The sequence below is a fragment of the Rutidosis leptorrhynchoides genome, chromosome 3 (assembly GCF_046630445.1).
Source record: "Rutidosis leptorrhynchoides isolate AG116_Rl617_1_P2 chromosome 3, CSIRO_AGI_Rlap_v1, whole genome shotgun sequence".
In the NCBI taxonomy this organism is placed as follows: Eukaryota; Viridiplantae; Streptophyta; class Magnoliopsida; order Asterales; family Asteraceae; genus Rutidosis; species Rutidosis leptorrhynchoides.
Genome location: NC_092335.1, coordinates 598054268 through 598070558, shown reverse-complemented (window position 1 = coordinate 598070558; position 16291 = coordinate 598054268). Strand labels below are relative to the sequence as shown.

At 33.0% G+C, this 16291-nt stretch overlaps 1 protein-coding gene across 1 annotated transcript; it reads left to right on the top strand.

Annotated features, from left to right (window-relative positions):
• The first annotated feature begins 6083 nt into the window (after nt 1–6083).
• On the top strand, nt 6084–8997 carry LOC139902190 (lon protease homolog 1, mitochondrial-like). The gene is made up of 12 exons (XM_071884842.1): nt 6084–6140; nt 6235–6300; nt 6672–6842; nt 6940–6990; nt 7133–7161; nt 7254–7308; nt 7418–7540; nt 7979–8077; nt 8155–8220; nt 8315–8344; nt 8448–8487; nt 8813–8997. The coding sequence occupies exons 1-12, from the start codon at nt 6084–6086 to the stop codon at nt 8995–8997; spliced, it is 972 nt and encodes a 323-aa protein (XP_071740943.1).
• Nucleotides 8998–16291: the final 7294 nt, after the last annotated feature.

Genomic DNA, 16291 nt, shown 5'->3' with positions numbered 1-16291 from the left:
TTTTTACTATTTTTGGGACTGAGAATACATGTGCTTTTTATGTTTTACTTACTTGACACGAGTACTTAAACTTTACATATGTGCGGGTTATATAACGGCATAAATATTCCCCTTAGCACGGTAACGTTTAATCATTGGTTTTTGAACCGGTGAACGCGAATATTAGATATGGATCCATAGGGTTTGACATCCCCACTCGGGCTAGTCGCGCTAGCATTTAACGGGTGTTTGATACTTCGAGGACATACGCACTCGCCAAGTGTACTTTTAGGGGGTATTATTTTTACGTTAAGTTAGTTACCGGGTGCCCACGGACAAGCATATACTTTTTGTACTCTTTTGAATACAATAACTTGTGATCTACATTACTTTACTGATTACAAACTATAGCTCACCAACATTCCTGTTGACTTTTAAGCGTGTATTTCTCAGGTGCTTAGACGATGTTGCTTCCGCTGTTAGACTTGCTATCTTGGTGTTATAGACTTGCTGTTATGGACCTGCTGTGTTAGATTTTTGCTGCATTAGTTAGAGATGTCTCAATCATGAAAATTTTATCTTGCATTCGTAACTTTTGTTATTTTCAAATAATGACTTTGTAACGACCTTTGTGTCACGTTATATTTTGTAAACGCTATATTTTATGAATGCAAAACTGGTTTTCAAATAGCATGTAGTATTCGACAGTGTAAAGATCCTGTTGTTGACGAATCGTACACGATGGTTTTGTACGGGGTGTCACAGAAATAGACACAAGTACTTGAAACTACATTCTATGGCTGGATTATTAAACCGAATATCACCCTTTTTAGTTTGGTAATCTAAGAATTAGAGAACAGGAACCCTAATTGACGCGAATCCTAAAGATAGATCTATTGGGCCTAACAAACCCCATCCGGGTTACAGATGCTTTAGTACTTCGATTTTATCATGTCTGACGAGAGTCCCGGAATGATGGGGATATTTTAGATGCATTTTGTTAATATCGGTTACCAGGTGTTCACCATATGAATGATTTTTATACACAGGTTATGTGTATTATGTTTTGTACACGGGTTACGTGTGCGGTTAAATATTTGAAATCTTGTGGTCTATTAAAATGATGGAAATGAATGTTTATGATAAACTAATGAATTCACCAACCTTTTGGTTGACACTTTTAAGCATGTTTATTCTCAGGTATGAAAAAAATCTTCCGCTGTGCATTTGCTCACTTTAAAGATATTACTTGGAGTCATTCATGGCATATTTCAAAAGACGTTGCATTCAAATCATTTGAGTCCAAAAAGATTGTCAATAGATGAACGACAGATTAGTCAATTATATTTGGGAAACGTGATAATATCATTGGTATGCATATTTGTAAAGTTTCGTTGAAATGAAAGTTTGTCTTTTAAAAAGAATGCGATGTTTGTAAAATGTATCATATAGAGGCCAGTACCTCGCAATGTAATCAACTATTGTGAATCGTTTATAATCGATATGAACGGGGCATTTCAATTAATACCTGAGATAAAACATGCAAAATGGGTCAACATAAAGTTGAGTGAATCTACAGATTTAAGTAAACAGTTCATCGTATGTTTCATAAAACTGTTTCCATAAATCGTTTATCGAAAATCAGTTATCAAAATCGTTTATCAGTAACTGGTATCCGAAAATCAGTATTCAGAAATCAGCAAACATTTATCAGTATAAAACCACCAAAGTTTAAAGTCAAAAGTTTGCATACAGCAAATGTCAAGTGTTAAACTGTTTGTAATCAGCGATGTCAAGTTTCAACTGTGTGAGACATCAAAAAGGTTGGTTTCAAATGTTTGTAGACATTACCATGTCTAGTTTCAAGTTTGTAAACACCAAGTTTAAATTTAAGTAGCATAAAGTAGATTCTGAAAAACAGTATTCAGAAAAATAATTATTTGTTTTTAGACAACGAGATTTCATAACGTACCACCCAAGTGTTGTAAAAAGTACATACATCAATGAGCACTTGAATATTAGCTCAAGACCTGCGTATAGTTTATAACTACACTTATCCTTTACCCCGTATATCGTATACACTTGTTCGAGTGTAGTTATAGTTCAAAGTAAATGCACCACAATTATAGTAGGGGTGAGGTTTGTCTAACCTAACGGATCCGTCCATCTAATTTGTGCTTACCCAATGGTAATTAAAGTATTCAAGCTAGGGGCTTTGTGAACATTAACTCAACATGTATAATAGTACTCGTGTCAACGTAAAACAGTTTAAACCAACAAGTTATCTCATCCCAAAAAGTAAAAATGTATGAGACTGTAGACTCACATTGAGTGCACTTGACAATTCACAAGCAAAGAGTAGTCGAACACTATGACCGAGTAATGTAACCTAATTGTACCAATATGCAGTTACATAAGTTTGTTTCAAAAGACAGACGCATAGTACAGCTGTCCTATTGCTCAGACCGACGCACGTGTATAGTAAAAGTCAACACAAAAGTCAACTAGTCAAGCAAGTCAACAAAAGTCAAACTTGGTCAAATTGGTCAACCTAAGTCAACTATATCAGTAGGTCATGCCAATGTTATCATAAAGTCAAACCAAGGTCAACTCATAAGTTTTATATAGTCGCTTAGTCAAATAACGTTTACTAGTTTAGCTATCGTACATTTTCACAACGGTCATGCAATCGGACAAGCATAGTTCACAAATGACATATCAAACAATTATAAACAACTCCATATCATAAGTTCATGTTATAATCTTTCTAAAAAGACCAAGTACACTATCATACGATTCCCGGAACTCGCGTAGCATGCAAAACATTCAATGACAGTTTCTGTTTGCGCACAAGTATCATTTTAATTCTCATTTAATCTAGAAAATAACAATTAACAAACGGCCAATTGGAGATGACTCTAAACACCTCAAATTATCATTGGTAAAATAATCAAGGAAAATTATGTAGCCAATTTGTACAGTTTTGACCAACTTCTCGGACATTCTAATTTAGACAGATTCTAGACATTCGGTTTCGGCACGCATATAACACATAGCAAACAAAGCATTCCGAGCTTGACATACAAACAAGATATGCTAAGAAATATAAATTTAACAAAATATCAGAAGCACAAGGTCCAATTCAACTTCTACTTCATGCTAGATAATTATTTGTGCAAAATAGACAGATTCGATCCCATTCAGGTAGTCACTTTCGGGGTCGAATATACAAGCATATAGAAATAATTAGCATGTGAAGTCTACATGAAATGTCAAGTACTAATCATGCACTTTACAGAATACAAAATCTTGGTTATTAAAAAGCATGTTAAATGGTCGTTTGGTCCATGAACAAATTACTAGCCAACACGTTGTAACACGAACATTCAAGTAATCATAAAATGACTTTTACAAATCCAATTACTAAGATATCCTAGTCCATTTTATGTGTTTTTCAATTATTTGTCCATCTAGCATCAATTCTTAAAACAATTCAATTCACATAAATTGCAGTTTTCGTATTATATCGTAATTACGTACCGAAACTTCAAACGATCATAACTTAAGCTATACAAAACGAAATCAAGCGATTCTTGAGAGCAGAGTTATTAATTTTTCGATAGATTTTCATCTAGAAACTTTTCATTTACAGAAAAATTGATTACAATATCAGTAGCATGCCTTTTAAATTCGGGATTCAATTAAAACACACAAACCAAGCAAATTAACGACTAATATCATGCATACACACATATGATTGAGCAATAGACCAACCAACACTATGTAATCCAAAAAAATCAGATTTATAAAATTAGAGTTTGCAAATATACCTCAAACAAGCAATCAATTTGTATCACTAGATAGAGAACGATGAGAGGAAGCACTTTAATGTTGATGATTCAAGCAAACAAGCAATTGATGATGGTGTTTTGTGGGTGTGTTAGTCGACGAGCAAGAGAGGCAGGGAATAGGGAATGAATGTCGACTTCCAAATTAGGTTAGGGATAAGTCCAGTGTTTTATTTAATACACTAATTAGGTTTAGGGCCTAATTTACATGCACTCAAATACAATTAGCCCAAAATTAATCAATGGAGGTTCTCCCCCTTGTAAATTCGACCAAGGGCTGTAAAAAGGGAGTTATTGGGCTCACAAATGTTGCTAGAAAAATTCCCTAAGTGTATTACTAAGTGTCGTTAGTTGAAAACGCAAACCAAACCGATAAAGGTTAATTTCTCGCGTTTTAAATCTATAAAAACTCTAATAAATTAAAAGTATTTCTAAAACATTATAATTATATAAAATAATTATTAAAAGTGGATTACATTATGTTTTGGCTTGCTAGTACGCTAGGTGTGGTTCGTTTCTAGTTGCCGTTAACCGTACCGAGTTCCCGGAACGCTAACCGATCGTTAAAACGCATCCCACCAAGTTTAATTCATTAAATATATAATAAATTAAATAAGTTTTTATCAAAGTGAATAATTATTAAAAATAATTATTTTATTAAAATTCGAACGTTCCGCAGTCTCGCGGGACCTCTGTTGTAGTTTTCAAAACTGTATCGTTTTCTCAGTATTTCAAAACATGAAATAAGTTTTCCTGATTAATATATTCATATATTAATTATAGTAGTTCTTCAAGAACCAAGTATGCACTTAATTAGATTAAATACACAAAATTCAAGTAAGTTCCGTTAAATAACTTAACGGTCAGTTAACGAAGCTTAACGGAAATAACAGGGTTGTTACATCCCCCACACAAAAAATGAAAACCTATTTTTTTGTCTTTTTTAAGTTGAAGGTGGTGGCCATTGGTGGTGGCCATTGGTAGTTGGTGGCCGGAGGTGGTGTTTGGTATATTGTTATTTTTTTGCACAATGTACAACATTTTAGGCACATATTACAACCCTTTAGCACAATTTTATGTTGTATTTGAACACTTTTTATGTTGAGGTTAGATTTATAAAGTTAGATATGTATTGTATTTATATATGTATAATATGTATGATAAATTAAGTGTATATATGTATTTGATCAATTCTAGCTTGAAAAAAGAATTATTTAATGTAATGAAAAAAGTTCAAGAGATTTTTGTGTTTATCAGGGAAAACAAAACTGACAAAAAGGGATGTATTTGATCGAGGTTTATAAAGTCAGTGGGCCCCACACTATATTTGGACTATTTTGGTTCGAAAGACTTGACTCATTGTAAAATTGATTTGGATTTGTGTTCGTGTTTGATGTTGAAGAGGTTGAAACAACATGTAATAATTGTTTAGGTACAAGTTATACAGCATATAATACAAGTATTATTTGGTATAAAAAATAAAAAATAAATATAAAATTATACATGTAATCCTTTGGTAGCCCTTATGATTTTTAAAATGCACACGAAAATCCTAAACTTAACGGTAACTAATTTTGTTCCGTTAATCAATTAATTGACGTTAAGTTTAGGACCATCGCTGTGTGTTTTGAAAATCATAGAGATAATATAATTTTTTTTTAAAAAAGACTACAAATATAATATAATTTTGAGTAAAAAGAAAAAAAGTATAATCTTGTTTCCGTCTATCTTTTGGTTTGCATAAGATCTTATTTAGTGGTGATGGGGTGATGGGGTTTTTTGAGGTTTTTGTGGAGTATAGTGCTGATGTGACAAATGTGATGGGGTGATAGTGTGATGGAGTTTGTAGTGGGATAAGGTGATGGTTATGTGATGGGGTATTTGGTCACACTTTTGTATAATAAATAGGGTATTTGTAAAATAAAAAGAAAAAAAATTCTGATTGATGGAGAACACCATCACCCTTATGTGATGGACTAATCACGCCTAATTTTTTTTTTCCCTCCATCATGCCCCATGGTGACGTGATGGGAACGTGATGGGTTTTTTTTTTTTATCACGCCCACTAATAAGGGTCTAAAGAAAACTCGAGAATATGCTAACATCGAGAATAGAGCGTAGTACTTGTACTTCATAAACCCTGATGTAGGGTTAACAAAAAAAAGCCAATTTTACATCTATTCACCCCGTGGGAGAGTGCTTCGTTCTGTTCTAGGTTTTACAGTCTTAATTTGTTTTTTTGTTCGGATTCTAGTGATGGATCGGGTTCGGAGTGTGCTTCCGCGGTTAAGAAAGCCACGCGTTTTTACCAAGGTTGTACTTATACTACTGTATTTCTTAATTTACTTGGTACTTGATGTTGATTTAAGATACTATTTTTTGTGTAATATATCTCTAAAATTTGCAGGTTTTAGCATTGCCATTACCACATAGACCATTATTTCCAGGATGTTGTATCCCTATATATGTCAAGGTACTGTTTCTGATTGTGATTCAATACAGGCTTTTGTTATCTTCTTAGAGTTTATTTATAGTCTCTAAAGAACCATAAGTTTGTAACTGGACCTAATCGCAAAGATTTAAATGATATTTTGCATGCATTTGCTGTATTTATGTATTTTAATCTTTTTACTGAAATATTATGATTTTCTTGCAATTCAGCATAAATTAGAGTTCCATATGGATTGTAACTTTTTCTATATTGATTTATCGTATACATCAACATGTTTTGTTTACAACTTAAGTTTTGCCATCTGAACTTTTTACCTTACATTTAACATAAACTTGTAGGGTTTAGGGTTTAGTTAATAACGTGTTCTTCTAACTTCTACTTATATCTTATAGGATTCTAAATTACTAGCTGCAATGGTTGAAAAACAAAAGCAACAGTCTCCTTATGTTGGTGCCTTCCTTGTAAAAGATGACCCAAGATCTAAGGTGACCAGCTCAGATATATATGAGCGTAAGGGCGAAGGTTTATCAAACCGTCTCCATGAAATAGGTACACTGGCCCGGGTATGTGTGATGCGAATATTGTTAATTAGTCGTGGTAAACTTGTATTTATTACTCTGTATGTATTATCGGTGATAAGTCTTTGATCCTTTTAAGTAGATTACACGTATTCAAGGAGATCAGGTTGTTCTTACTGGTCACAGGCGGCTGGTGAGTGAATAGTTTCTTTATATACATATGTTATACAAATTAGGTGTTAAAACACGCACACACACACACAAACAAATTTAGCCATAGTTATATGGCTCACATAAATTTAGCCATATAGTTATATGTTATATCTTACACACAGGTCCTACAGACACCCACACATACATATAAGTAAGTTGATCATATCAAATCACTCGATTTGAAGATGAATTTGCTCCGTTTTTTATTTTTAAGTTAGACTGTAACTATTGCATTTTAAACAGGCCTCTGAAGATCCCCGTTATGCCCATGTGGATCAACTCAAGGTTTTATCTACTTGTATCCTAAAATTTGCGGAGATGTAATAAGTAGGAAATATGATAGATAATGTTTTTCATCAATATCACTCGTAGGGTTTTATTTTTATATAAATCTCTTTGTATTTCAGAATACATTAGACGACAAGTATGATGATGTGATTAAGGCAACATCTTTTGAGGTCTTATCAACCCTTAGAGATGTTATGAAGACAAGAACTCTTTGGACGGGCGACATTGAAACTTACAATAAGGTTAATTACATTCGTATAAATGTTAAGTATGGGTTGTATTATGTTGCGAGTAGTATTTGAAAATCGTTGTTAACCCAAAATGTTGTGCTCATTGACCCTGTGTATAAAGTAGGCGTATCATTTAAGCATAAATTTGTAGATGCTTATGCTTGCCTAACTTCCGGAAGATCTCAAACAAAAAGTAACAGATTTTGAGCCTTCTATAATTCGAAGTAAATGGTTAGAGACCGAGTTTAATTCCATAACAAATTTAAGAAGTTTGACTAGTATATGTTATGTGTGTGTTCAGTGGTCAGATAATTTGTTCTTAGATAAAACACTTTTATATTTGCATCTGCTTTTATCGTATACCTAGCTTATTGAGAAGATTAACCAATTTACGGTTCCAACTTTTCTCTTTGTTCATATATTGGTTGGATTTTTTTATATTTTTTACAGCATATTGGTGATTTCAATTCTCCAAGATTAGCAGACTTTGCTGCTGCAATATCTTATTCCGACAAACGACAATGTCAACAAGTGCTTGAAGAGTCAGATGTATGTAACATTCAATATTCCTTAAAGGTTGTCTGGGTGTTTACTGATTAAAAGTATCTACACAATTGTCAATATAGGTGTACAAACGGTTGAGACTAAGTCTGGGACTATTGAAGAACCAAATGGAGATACATAAGATTCAGGCAAGTTCTGATGACTTCTTATTACATGCATATATAGAAATAAAATTAAAATAGTTCTTTAAATCGGTTTAATGTTGTTCTTGGTTTTGTTTAGGAAGTCATAGCAACATCTACCGAGGAGAAAGTAAGCTCCGAACAGGACAGTAATTTGTGTTTGCCCCATCTTTCAAATTCCTCAGACTATAAACCTGTCGGAATATTTAATGATGCATCTCATCTTGTTGCAGGAATTAGGGCTTAAAATAGACGACAAAACGGCACTCATTGGTAACTTTCATGTTCACTTTCATTAGATGTGAATGTAAGGTTGTAAAAATCACTAATAGGGGATTAATCGGTCGGGGTCTTGCAGGGATTAATCGGCTAATTTGGAGATTGTTTAATTTGACTCATTCCAACTATGATTGAATAAATCTGACTTTTAACCGGACTTAATCTGACTTTTGACCGGACTAAATCCGACTTTTTACCTATTTATACTCGTTGACCGGTTCATATTATCCATTTAGGAAGATCGCTATTTAAACCTATTTTTAAAACCCGGCGTTCGATGCATGTAATTCTTGGAAAAATAAGTTTGTTTTTGTTGCAGATAAATTTTGGGTTAGAATCTATGCAAACAAGGAAAAAATGTCATCTCAAGCCCTACAAGTTATGGAAGGAGAAGTGAAGAAACTACAACAGTTCGAAGCTAGTTCAGTGGAATTCATTGTTACACGCAAATATCTTGAGAAATATCTTGATGGGTTGGATGTCTTACCCCCGTTTTGTAGCTAGTAAGTAGGGGAGTCAAAAGCTCGTGTTTTGAAATGCTTTAAAAGTGGCATGTGTTTATATACATGCATCTCAAGTTTATTTACTATTTATATGTGGTGATTTTATATTAAGTATTTATATTAATATTAAACGCTTTTTTATTGATAAACTTATCAAATCTTTGCACTAAAATATTGTACTATCGGATAGGATATTGGATGTGTGGGAGCACAAGAGTCGTGATGGCCGAATCCAGGTAAATCTGGGCTTTGGATTTTTGGTCTTGGCCGGCTTCGGGTACCCTAACTCTATAAGGGGTACCGGATCCTGGTGGTGTGTACATTGATCTGACCGGATTTGAATCTGGGTTCATGTGGGGCCGTGGGGGTGCCAGATCTCGAAAAGGGGCAGATCCGGATCCGGGTATGTCTACGGGTGCATTTCTCGACCATTCACTGTTTTAGCTTTGGTTTCTTTGTTATAATTCTGTTTTCTTCGATTCTTGCGCCATCATCTTCGCTTTTACAAGATCTTCAAAATGAAATAATAAAACTTATATTAGGACAAATTTTTTTTTTTTTTTTTGGTTTAAATAGGAGAAATAACTGAAATAAAAACGTGACTTTTTACTTGTAATCCATATTCGTCCTCTTCCTTGTTCTTTCTTCTCTAGAACGAACCCTAACCCAATTCTCTAATTTTTTTTCAACTTATTCCCCAAAATTAAATCCAAATGAAATACTAAAAATTAAATCAAAATTAGATATCAAACAAATTTGTAAAGATATAGGCCTCTAAAATACACCTTCAAAATCATTCATCTTATTGATCTTTCTGATCATTAAGTCATCGTCTATCAAAAATTACCGATGTTGCTCCGGCGATCGTCTTTTTTCTCCCGAAATGGTTGAATGGATGGATGGTGGGGTAAACTAGACGGTCTCCTGGATTTTACTCGCGCCGGTCGGTCCTGGTTGCGCCTCTGTAGTCGTTTGAAGAGCTGGACCTTTTAGCTTTTCAGAGAGCGAGACCTGTTGCACGAGTACATCAGAGGTATTAATATTTATAATTGCTAGGGTCTTGGCTTGTACTCACAGTTACGTAAGGATAGATAACGTAGGTTTTGTTATTAGATACAAGTTAATATTTTATTATATTTTTGTGAGTACTTTATGTGTTTATGATTATAATATATTTTAAATGTTTTTGTGTTGCGTTTGTCTAATTTGTATCCTACGCATATAACTAATACTTATATATATATATATATATATATATATATATATATATATATATATATATATATATATATATATATATATATATATGTATATGTATATAGCTAATGATAGGTATATCCTACGCATATAACTAATACTTATATATATATATATATATATATATATATATATATATATATATATATATATATATATATATATATATATATATATATATATATATATATATAGCTAATGATAGGTATATCTATTAAACTTTTATAGTGTATATCTTTTATAAGTTAACCTTTGATACAATCAGAGATGATTCTATTTATTAAAACGTGTTGTGAACTTTAAGCCCTCCTTAATTGGTCCGGTTCCAATTAATGATGTCATTGGTGTCTTTAAGCCAAGGGTGATTCTGACTGTAGGGTTACTTACCTGTACTAGACACCGCACCCTTATAAAGTACAATCGGCCTTTACTTGGGTTATCCGAATAAGACGGAGCCCCGTTTAATTACAGTTTTTCTTAACAACAATAGTTTAGTAAATTCTTTTAGAAAACATACGAACTATTTTAATATAATTAACGCCTTAATGGGTAAAGTTTTTGGTCTAGACGGTGGAAGAAAATCGAGTTCAATGTCTGGAACTATATATATATGTACACAACTAAAAAACCTCATTTTCAATCAAGCTATTTGACTCAACCACTACGGCCAGTCAGGTCCTTCCGTAATTATTATAAATATAATTACTTCAATTTCACCGAAGATGTTAACCAAGATAATTAACGAGTTTATGAAGATTTTGACGTTTTAAGTTTCTGTAAACCGTTAACCACACAAACAGTTGGAAAGGGTAATCGTGTGCCAGAATTTAGTTGATTAACGTTAAGTATATAAGATAGTTTCCGATAGTTTTATTAAGTTTATAGTTCGTACTTTAAAAAATATATTAATGATTTTAGTATTTGATATATATAATATTATATATATATATATATATGTATATATATATATATATATATATATGTATATATATATATATGTATATATATATATATATATATATATATATATATATATATATATATATATATATATAAAATATTCAACAGCTTTACGCAGAGAATATTACAGGATAATGTTTATAGATATTACGATAGCAATATATATTAATAACTATTATAACAACACATATAATAATTATATAATTATAAAGACATAGTAACGTAATATGTAATAAACCTAGTAATAAAATAGCTTACAAGTGATTATAGACGATCCTTGCAATGCTTTCTATCACTGATTCACTTATGTATTATTCATAGACAAATATTATATAAGACCCAGCTTCAACTCTTGCTCAAAGAAGTATAGACCCAGCTCCAACTCTTACAAGACCCAAACTAATTTATACTAAACTAGCATAAGCTTGCAGAATTGTGTTGTGAGAGAGAAAGAAGGGTGAAAACTCAGAACGAGAGAGAGCTCCGAGTTTTCAAAACGAATTGAAATGAGCGTCTGAAGCCTCTATTTATAGGAGAGTCGGGTCGCCAATTCTAATCTCGGGTCGTCAGTTGTTAACCACGAGTCGCCAGTTAGCTAACCTAGGTCGCTAGCTGCTAACCCCCTGGGTCTCCAGTTTCAACATCTGGGTCGTCAGTTTCAACATCGGGGTTGCCAGATTCAACTTCCGGGTCGCCAGGTTCAACTTCCGGGTCACGAGTTCTTGTAACCGGGTAGCCAGTTATTGTAACTGGGTCGCCATTTGTGTAACTGGGTCGCTAGTTTACACTAACTGAATCGCCAATTGTGTAACTAGGTCGCCAGTTGTGTAAATGGGTCGCCAGTTGCACCAATTGGGTCTCCAGTTGGTGTAACTGAGTCGCTAGTTGTGATCTTTCACTCCGTGTTTGTCGTATACGGGTTTCTGATAGTCTGTCGTTTTAAGCACTAATATACGTTTTGGCTTGAAATTCAGCAGATGCACTTTCTTGGGGTTCCTTAGACTTGTAATAGACACACACAATCCCCTGAATCACATCTGGATGTTTGTATACGAAGTATTGTGTGATTAGGGCTTTGTGTGTATTTTTAGTGTGTGTAAGTCTTGAAACCTCTTGATCTCTGTAGATGAATCAGATGAGCTTCTAGGTTCTTGATATATCTTCATATACATGTCTTGAATAAGTTCTGGCAACTCTGATTGGTGATCTTGAGCTCTTGTGGTGGTCTTCTAGGTCAGTTCTTGAAATTAGGGCTAGAAAACCCAAATTTTAGCTCTTTTTACAACTTTTCCTCAATGTGAGCTTTTAAAGTCCTTTTTAGCAAAACTTAGTGGATTAGTGCGTTTAATGAACTATTTTTCTTAAATACATGTAGAATATGAGTAGATATCGTTAGTAAAAACATGACTTTTTACGCGATATCAAGTATCCCACACTTAGACTTTGTTTGTCCTCCTTAATTGGTCCGGTTCCAATTAAGAATGTCACTGGTGTCTTTAAGCAATGGGTGATTCTGAGTGTAGGGTTACTTACCTGTCCCGGCACCGCACCCTTGTAGAGTATATGCGGCCTTTACTTAGGCTGTCTGAATAAGACGGAGCCCCGTTTAATTACAGTTTTTCTTAACAACAATTTTTTTGTAAATTCTTTTTAAAAAGCATACAATTTATTTTAATATAATTAACGCCTTAATGGGTAAAGTTCTTGGTCTATACAGTGGAAGAAAATCGAGTGCAATGTCTTGAATTGTATATGTACACAACTAAAAAACCTCCTTTTCAATCAAGTTGTTGTCGATCGGGTTCGGATTTCCGCCCGAACGTGTGTGTTACGTGCAACTGATGAAGGTCGTTGAAATAAATGATCTACTGATGTCAAAAAAATCGCCGTTAAAAAAATAGAGCAATTATTTAATTTAAGATTAATTTTCAACCATTGATTTAAGTAAATTACAATCAGTACCCCTATAATCTAGCCATCCATTTAAAGTTTTTAAATTTATAGTACTATCATTTACGCATATTATGCAATTCTTTGTTACGTATATTTGTTGACTTTTATTTGGTTTTCCTTGTACTTTTATTTACATTTTGAAATGCCTTCTTCTGCTTCAAAGAAACAAACTGCTCCTCACATAGAAATTTGGTGAGTAACTACAGTGGCATGGAAGTTTCTTCAAGAGTACGAGTACGTGAATATAATATGCAGTAGTTCACAACCTTAAACAACAGGTATTGACTCACAATTATATATAATATGTACCTGAGTATCAAATCTGTAGATTTGTTTAGGTTTGAAATATTACTAGCTCAATAGCCCGTGCATTGCACAGTTGAATTAAAAAATGTAATCAAAAACTTACAATATATTATAACGCATTTTTCATAAACATCGTTAGTGAAAAAAATACCAATGTTATTTATGTAAACGTTTTTTTGAAATACAAATATAACTGCAATTCAGTGGTATAACTGAGTTATAAATGTTGACCGAACCCATATGTGTGACAACGTTGCAGCCTTCTTTTTTGAAATTCAGTGGTATAACTGCAATATCAACAACAATTGTTAGACTTGATTAGCACTGCAAATAATGGCCAACATGTAATTTGCAGTTAAAATATATAACTCATGTAAGATGTCAAGTTAATGAACTTCAAAGGGTAAATATTCTATCAAACGGCAAGCATTTATTATACAATTCTGACTTTCAAATGCAATCAGCAGTTTACAAACATTAATGAATCTCATAAATTATAAACCCAAATAATACTTCAAGCATCTACTGGAGAGCAATAGAACAGTTACAGACCAAATTAGCAAATACTAACACTAATATAAATATGTATGCTAAATAGAAAGCAACCAAAAAAACAGAATTCAATTTGACCAAGAAGCTACTTATCTATGTTTGATCGTTGTGGATTACCGTCTTCGGCACGTCAACTCTTAATCAAACAAATTAGAAACGTACATATTATATCAATTAACGGGTCAATTTAATAGAAATCTTAAATCTTAAAGCTTAATTAAATTGTATTGTTAAAGCTTCAAACTTCCAAAATTGAGGTATTGACTCTTTGTTGTAAAAAAGTTGATACTTAAACATCAGATGCATAAAAAAAAACCTCTGAACAGAATTTAACAGAATCTTCCTCTGTTTCCCAGCATTGTTTCCAATTTGCCTAAGTAAATGCTATTGCAATAAGCCAATAAATGACCATTTCTTACAGCCATGTTTTTCAACCAACTCCTTTATACCGTCATCCTCCTGATACAGATAAAGCTTCACATAAAATAAATAACATCAACATAAGATGAAAACTACAAAAATTGTGCAGCCTAAAACGGAAAACCTCCTTTAGAATGAGTTAAAAATGAAATATAAGAATTAAAGTTATAATAATATGAATTCAAACTAACCTAATTTTTTCCAGTTGCTCCCATTGTACTTTTTCACCACGTCGGCTAAAATAGTGTCCTACAACAAATAAAAAAAATGGTAGCATATACCCTAGGCGGGGTTTTTAGTGAACCCCCAAAAACACTAATACAATGAAAACTCTAATGGCCTTTTACAAATGACCAAATTAAAAGACTAAGGAGTGTTAGTGCACATCCCAAAACCAAAAACCATACAAAGCATGACTACAACCAAAAAGGCTACAACCAAAAACATAAAACCTATCCCAATAATATCTATATCTAACCATATGGTGATACATTAAACAAAAATGGACCTTTAAGTGCATAGCATCACATGTGTAGGACATTCAATCTTCAATATTTCTTTTTACTTTGACATAACTAAAAGGCAGCAACCAATTCTTCCCATATTTAACATTCAAATCCATGACCATACACTTAACCATTTGACTTTTAGGGGTCAAACTATCAACCAAACTATACTTGTGTTGAAGCTTATTATAATAGAGAATTGAGATATATAAGCTATAGAACCACTAGCAACAGCAAGTAATCCTTAACCTGATATATAAACTTCTTGACTGTAGTGCTTCAACCAGCCTATTTGAACCCGTAAGAAAAAAAACACAAAAAAAAAAAAAAAAAAAAAAAAAAACCCCACACACTTCACCCGCTAACCAGCCTATTTTGCAACCTACAATAAAAAGGTTTGGCAGAAGCTTTTCTTATAAATACCCGACATCCCATAGTTTGCGGAACTATATCTTCAACCCTTTTAAGGCTATCTTCGAGAGCTGATCTTGCCGTCTCAATTGTCAAGACAACCGAGTCTCCCCCGCTATAGCCTGCAAAACTTTAAAAACACCCACATAGACATAAATATTATATAGAAACGTTACTTAACCATCAGAATATTAAATCTTAAAATCATTGGATCTGTAAAATGATATAGAAATGTACCAAGTAAATTTTGCTACATTCAGCACAATATTGAAGAACCATCTTTGCTTTCAACATTGCTATATGCAAAGAACATAATGCCTGAATCCCTAAAGTGCTATGTTGACGAGCGATTTCTAGCCTAGGAAAAACGCTCAAGACTTTGACAACAATCAACGCAAGCGTTTTGCACATTTCTCCATGTAGCTACAATTGTACCACATTGTCAGTCTTAAGATGTACAGACTCATAACAAACATAATTACACGAATGGGCTACGACTCTGATTGTTGGCCGGGCCCATAGGTTACTGCCCGTATGGAGTATTCGTTAGATGCATTAATAACTAGTGATTGATCACAACACATTGCTCTAACTTTATAAATACTGACCTCATTAATATCTATTAATAGTTGGTCTTATAATACACAAATAACAACTAACGAAAACGATGCATACATACATTTAAATACATAAATTTGACTATCATTTTTTTAAAAATAATTACATTACATTAAAAAATTAAAAAAGTGTAACCTATATTTACCTTCGGTTCACCAAGAGCAAACAAACTCTCTTCGATTTCGAAATTTTCCATACTTATATACTACAAAATTATGTTCCTTATGGATCGCGTGTGTTGCACGTCAGGATAAAAATAGTTATAATAAGTGAGGATAGTACCTTGGTTTACAAATGATTGAGTATATCAAA

Excerpts from the sequence above, each read along its gene's own strand:
- LOC139902190 (XM_071884842.1), top strand. The coding sequence starts at position 6,084 with ATGGATCGGGTTCGGAGTGTGCTTCCGCGGTTAAGAAAGCCACGCGTT. Across the intron at positions 8,078-8,154 it reads AAGTGCTTGAAGAGTCAGAT|GTGTACAAACGGTTGAGACT; the intron begins GTATGTAACATT and ends TTGTCAATATAG. Across the intron at positions 8,345-8,447 it reads CAACATCTACCGAGGAGAAA|GAATTAGGGCTTAAAATAGA; the intron begins GTAAGCTCCGAA and ends ATCTTGTTGCAG.